This window comes from Austrofundulus limnaeus, unplaced genomic scaffold, assembly GCF_001266775.1.
Source record: "Austrofundulus limnaeus strain Quisiro unplaced genomic scaffold, Austrofundulus_limnaeus-1.0 Scaffold2049, whole genome shotgun sequence".
Classification (NCBI taxonomy): Eukaryota; Metazoa; Chordata; class Actinopteri; order Cyprinodontiformes; family Rivulidae; genus Austrofundulus; species Austrofundulus limnaeus.
Window position 1 is genome coordinate 18,474 of NW_013954451.1, and position 6,698 is coordinate 25,171.

General features: G+C 37.7%; 1 protein-coding gene across 1 annotated transcript in view; it reads right to left on the bottom strand.

The window, feature by feature from the left end:
• Nucleotides 1–3,684: 3,684 nt before the first annotated feature.
• The window catches only part of LOC106536950 (paraspeckle component 1), a gene marked incomplete at its 5' end in the record, with an annotated part of 5,231 nt that continues 2,217 nt past the window's right edge, over nucleotides 3,685–6,698 (bottom strand). The window contains 3 exon segments of the mRNA XM_014034314.1: nucleotides 3,685–4,339; nucleotides 4,548–4,684; nucleotides 6,339–6,396. Coding sequence (XP_013889768.1) covers nucleotides 4,166–4,339; nucleotides 4,548–4,684; nucleotides 6,339–6,396 — 369 coding nt within the window.

Genomic DNA, 6,698 nt, shown 5'->3' on the forward strand with positions numbered 1-6,698 from the left:
AACTAGGATATTTTTTTTGAAGAATGTAACATTTTTTAATAACTTTTTTATTATTTTAAAGTGAATTTTTTTTTTTTTTGAATCCACAAAATACTATTTGGGGCCAGCACTGATTGGCCAAACAATCTCACGTGATCCTCTGGAGCAAGTGATGGCCAAGCGGGGCGTGTCATCACGACTTTACACAAGTGTGTCTTTACCTCCACGGCAGAGGCTCCGCCGAACCCCTGAGACCGGCTCATCGAACCTCTAGGGTTCGATCGAACCCAGGTTAAGAACCACTGAAGTTTAGATCAATGAAGCTGTCCAAAATGACCAAAAAAACATAAAAATACCACATAAAAATTACATCTTGTATACACAGCATTTACTATCACAAAGAGCTGTGGCCTGTTCTCCTGTTTCTCGTAATAAGTTGTGCAAAATGACAAAAAATACCACATACTAATTATTTTTGTACCTTCTAATGTCAAATATAATTTACTTGCACAATATATCAAAAATAATTATGACACCAGTGTCTTTATTTAATATATTTTATTCTTTCATTTATTGCTTCTCTGAACTTGTTTATATTAAAATGCTGTAATACTGACTGGTGACTGTGGAGGACCGTAACTGACGTAATTAGAAATAAAAGCAGAAATATATAAATGGACCAATAAATAAATACACTTAAATTCACCAATTAATTAAAAAATATTTTTATATTTCATATTTATTTTTCCAGCTTTGATCTAATAAATTATATATTTTAGTACATGGGTAGATTTTACTGTTTTTAAAAATATAATTTTTTGTTTTCCCTTTATCTTGTAGATGCATCTGTGTCTCATAAATGTTTATATTTCATTAATTTTTATAATTTTTCCCACGATATTTCCATGTGTTGCTTTTACATTTGTCTGTCTCCTGTTTTTACTTTACCTTAGGCATTTCTGCCTCATACAAATAAAGTGGGCGGTCCTTCTCTGGTCAGCTCCTCTCTTATTGGTCAACAGACAGGAGCAGGGTCCAGGTGCAGATCTACTGTGCATGCTTGTGCTGCCTCATTTTAGCTTAAAGTTTAGTTTAAAACACAGGTAAGTGTTTTTCCTCCTTGCCTTTGTTTTAAACTAAACTTTAAACTTTAAGCTAATCTGAGGCAGCACAAGCATGCACAGTAGATCTGCACCTGGATCCTGCTCCTTCCTGTCTGTTGACCAATAAGAGAGGAGCTGACCCGAGAAGGACTGCCCACTTTATTTGTATGAGGCAGAAATGCCTAAGGAAATGTAAACACAACACATAGAAATAAAAAGAATTGGGGGTGGGGTGGGGGGGGGGGGCATTTAGGAGACACAAATGCATGTACAAGTAAAAGGAAAAACAAAACATATTTTTAAAGACAGTAAAGTTTTACTTTTGTGCTAAAATAAATAATTTGCTGGAAAAGCTGGAAAAATAAATATGAAGGTCAATTAAATTATTAAACATGAGATAAAATTCTCCTTTTGTAAATGAATTTGTGCTTTTTAAGTGTATTTAATTATTCATCCTTTTATATATTTCTGCTTTTATTTCTAATTATGTCCGTTTCAGTTCTCCACAGTTTAAATGATCCAGATACTGAAATATCTGTTTCTGATGCACTAAGCTGTAATTTGCTGCTACATGGTTTCTTCAAAAACTGTTTGCTTTAGAAAGTGTTTTGAAAAAATGTGTTTTTCTCTCAAAAACACATTTGGTTGAAGGAAGTTCGATTACTAAAAACACCAGTTCTAGTTTAGCTGATGGGCTGAATGAATGTAATTTTTTAAGAGGTTGTTTCACAGAAATAAACTAAAAATAATTTATATGATGAAGGTATTTTATATTTTTGTGATAAATGTACTTAATTTGAAAAAATAAAAAAATGCACCTTTTTAAAAGTGCACTGCTTCAGTCGTTCATGTCCAACTCTAAGCTCCTAGTTTCTATATTTATTCACCTCACCCATGATTTGAAGAGTTATGTGAGTTTTCTGTAATATCCAAACACATACAGATACTATGACCTTTATGGAGACAAACTTCAAGATCAAGCAGCCTTGATCTTGGAGGTTGTGGGTTCAAATCCCTTCTTGAACTTTTTAAAACTGACAAACCAGAAGAAATGGCTCCAGAGGATCAGGAGCTGGAACCACAGAGGATGATGGAACTAAACCTGGTTATTGATAAACGTCCTTTTTAAACTGAGACATTAAAAACAACAAAACTGTTAAAGTTGTGTCAGAACATCCTGAGTGGACTCAGTGGCTCAGCAGGAAAGTCCAGGACCAGAAGGTGGTGTTGTAGGACCTGGGTTCAAGCCCTGCCTCCAGAACCACCAAACAAACATGGAGCTGCATTAAATCTTCTAAAGTTGCTGACATTTCTGAGCTCATTTAACTTTTTACTGAAGTTTGTCTCCATTAAAGTCAGACGTTCCTGATCAGGAAGTCATGTTCGAACATCTTGAGCTCTTCTCTGAACACTTTTTACTGATTGTTTGAAAAGTAACTCAGTTCAAAGGTCTGAGTTTTGTACTTTAATGTATTCAAGGTATCTGCAGCCTTTTTGACCCTATTTCCTCGTCAAATTTGTTAAAACAACAGATTAATAATCCAGCATGATGGGTTCAGAGGCTTCACTTCAGACACTTTAGATTAAAGGAGTCTTTAAGACCCTCTAAAAGCAGCATCAGACAGTCTGGTTACCTCATTTACAAAAACAGTTTAAAAAATAAAGAGCTGAAAATGTGTTTTTTTTATAACCCAAATCACTTAAGTCAAATAAAGAAAAATATGTCTTACATAAACATATTTATTTAGGTCATCAAATACGAGATGCTTCAGAAACATTCACTTTCTATTAACGTGTCTAATTTCACTAAAGGATTACAAATACAAACAAATTTACAGAAACCATTTCAAAGGAGACATATCCTGCTTTTCAATCCATCCTTTTAATATTTAAATCTCAGTTGTGGTTTACATAAAGTGAAACTGCAATGCTTTGGTCTGCGTTCCTGGTTATTGTAGCTCCACAAGCCCCTCTTTCGTCTCAGTTCTGAGGTGCGTCTGAGATCAACTCGTTTTGGTGCTGTCTCTTTAAATTCAAACGGGTTGTTTCACACACCGCCTTCCTGAAGGTCTCGCTCCCTTAAATCATTGTCCACCTCACTCAGACATTTTTGTGGTTTGACAGAAGAGATGCAATTATCTAGCAGCACAGAAACATCTTATTTATGTTAAATTATGTCAACAAAGACTTGTCCATCCAGTCCTACATGTTGGAGCCAGAGGAGAATGAMGACAATGAACCTGCAGAACTGGATTTGTCACGTTAGTTATCTGGACGTCRATGACTCTGTTTAGCAGTTCTGCAGCAAATATTGTGATGTTATTGTTCAACAATGTAATAAAGAAAGAATACTGAACAAACTGAAAAATGTGACCTGAACAGAATATAAAGATATCTTTGCAGCACCAGGAGACTGAACTCAACTGTTCGCACTCCTTGATAAACCAAGTACARAACAAAATGTATTTAAGGACTGATTAAGTGGATTTTGCACGATATGTCCCCTTTAATGGAGAGATKGGGATGTCACAGATTAAGTACAAAAATTAATAAGTGCTGCATGTTTACCTTTAGAGCTTCACTGTGATAAAAGGAAGAAGACATTTATCAGGGAGCAAGGATCGTCTTAAAATTTACAGCTCAAATAGKTCCTCATCTGTGGACACAACTTAAAACAAGTCCAGTTATTTTGTGTGTAAAATACTCTCAAGATTTGTTGAATATCCACAACAGTGCTGACCGCTACATCATTTCCAAAAATAAATACTGTTTGTTTCTTTTCTGTAATCGATCCATCCTGAAGTTTATGTAACAAAGAGAATAAAAGCTGATACCAGCCACTGTACAGACGACCACCCACGAGGAGTTCTCAGGGTATAATATAAGTCCACATTCAAAACACAAACAAACTGTTTCGTTTAAACAAGAAAAAGAGTAAAAATAAAAAAATACAGTGCAGATGTTAGATAAAAGTCATTTCATCCACCAAAGATACAGATACAGAGGTGTCAGGTCAACAGGAGGTCTGTTGTAAAACCAGGAAATAACGGTGATGGAGTCACATTTATGGGAAGTGTGAGAAGTTAAAATCGGCGCCGCTTGCTGTTTGGGCCATCGAAGACGCCGCCAACTGGACTGCCCCTGCCAAATCCTGGATTTGGTCCGAGCTGTGGCCCCAAGGAGGGCTGATGTTGCTTTGGGGACTCYACCTCCTGTCGACCCCCCATCGGTCCACCTTGAGGGTATCGATCGCTTCGCTGAGGTCAGCGTCAAAGAAGAATCAGGAAGAGTTCGTGGCAAAAGGTTTGTAAAAAATTGAGGGCAATGAAAAAAAAATTCAAGCAAAGAGATGAAAGATAAATGTTTGAGTTTGATGCAGGAGCAGAGAGAGAGAGATACAATGGTWAGTTGACTCAAACTGAACATTTTTATGAAATGTAAATGAAGGTTTTGCAGATAAATTACCAAAGATCCATTCTCTGACGTCAATGGCATGCCCATATTTGCAGTTCCTTCTGGGATGATGGCTCCGCCCCTTCCACTCATGCCCATCATCTGACCTTGGTTACCACTGGGTCCTGCAGAGGCCTGGTTATACCCATCTACACACAAAACAAACAATTTATTGGTTTATTTTAACAAGTAAATGMAAACAAACTGGTGGCTGGCTGGAACAGCTTTAAAAACTAAATGTTGGCTTTTGGTCACAAGTAGCAGAGATATTTTAGCAAAGGTTGACAAAGTTTCATTCAATGCTGATAAGTATTTGTAATATATACTGTAACAACACTTTTACACCTGTTATTAAATTTTTACTATCGTTTTAGGGGGAAAAAAGATGATTTATGCCGTAACAGCTTAAAAACAGCTACTCAAACATTAAGTGACCATCAGCATAAATTAAAATCTGCTCACTAACAACAACCAAAAATCAACATTACTTCAAACTACTTACAGTTAGGTTTTACATCACATGATACTGATGAAGAGCAGAATACCTGACAGGAAGTACCACAGGTCKTGTGATGATGTTAACGGACCTACTACTGAACTGCACATCCCCTGAACTTTAGYAACATGCCTGGAGTTTGAAGGTTTTTTATTCCACTAGAGATGTTTGATTCTGCTCATGTTTAAAATCTGTTCCATGAAAATGGATTTAATTTACACCCAAACCCACACAACAAAACTTGTCTGGCCCAGGTCTGGCCCACACAAAGCGCCAACAGCATGTCTACATACTGCAAAGAATGACAGCTCTTTGGTGGCCCAGATGTGGTTTGCCAGAGGTGGTCCGTGCTTGGGCCAGTACCACATAAACCAAACCATGACTGGGCCAGTTGTGGCGTGCCATTTTAAAAACAGACATGACTGTTGAAACAGACCACATGTTGCCAAAAACATCCAAATGAGATTTTACAGATTTGTTTACATGGCAATGTGCAATCCTGGAATATAATCTACATGACTGATTACTCTAGATGTATTTTAATAATCTGTCCACTTTACAGCATAACAGAGTCAATCCCTGGCCCTCATCCTYCACTGGCAGATCAGCATTCAAAATATTCTACTTAATCTTTTTCAGCTACATCTGTGAAATGTAGGAAAGTCATCCATCCATCATCTATACCAGCTTCTTCCTTTCAGGGTCACTGGTGCCCACACCCAGCAGTCACTGTGTGAGGGGTGGGGTACACCCTGGACAGCAAGTCCATCACAGGGACCCACATAGAGACAGACAACCATTCACACCTGGGGACAATTTAGAGTTACCAGTTAACCTGACAGTCATGTTTTTGGTCTGTGGGAGGAAGCCGGAGTACACGGAGAGAACATGCAAACTCTACCCAGAAAGATCTCAGGCTGGGATTCAATCCGGCAACCTTCTTGCTGAGAGGCATCAGCTCTACCAACTGAGCCACTGTGCTGGACAGAAAGTAAAACTATGCAAAATAAAAGGAATAAATAAATAGAAAACACCACAGTTTTACTGTTCCAGGACTATAAACAACCATATGAGCAACATTTATATCACCAGATCAGCGTACAGCTGAGGATGAAGGCTCAGGGACTAAACATATCTTTAAACTATAAATTCCTGCCCAAACAAAGAAGCCTTCATCAGAATTTTATGTTGGCATCGCATCCCTGGTGACTCCATTAGAAAAAAAAAACATACAACGGTAAAATGAAACTGATGCAAAACAAAAGTGGCACATTAAAAAGATTCATCCTACATAAGCAGACCCGTACCTCCTATATTAACGGCTCCTCGAGGACCCAGCTCACCCACTCTCATTTCCTGTTCCCTCTGAAAGAAGAGAAGAAGAAACGCTAAAAATACAAACCATTAGCAAATAAAAGAAACCAACAAAAACAGCTTGTAAGCTTTAGATGAGCTCAATAGATAATTGAGAAATCCAGGATAAGAAATAAATCTAGGCTCGACATAACTTGATCAGTTCATCCTGGCTTCATCTGTTTCACAAAGACCAAACCTGAAGAGGTGCAGCCAGGTGCTCGTCCACAGATTCACTGGGCCTCATGCAAGAACCGTTCGTACGCACAGATTTGTTCTTAAGTTGTGCGTACGAGTGATTTAGGAGAATTTGT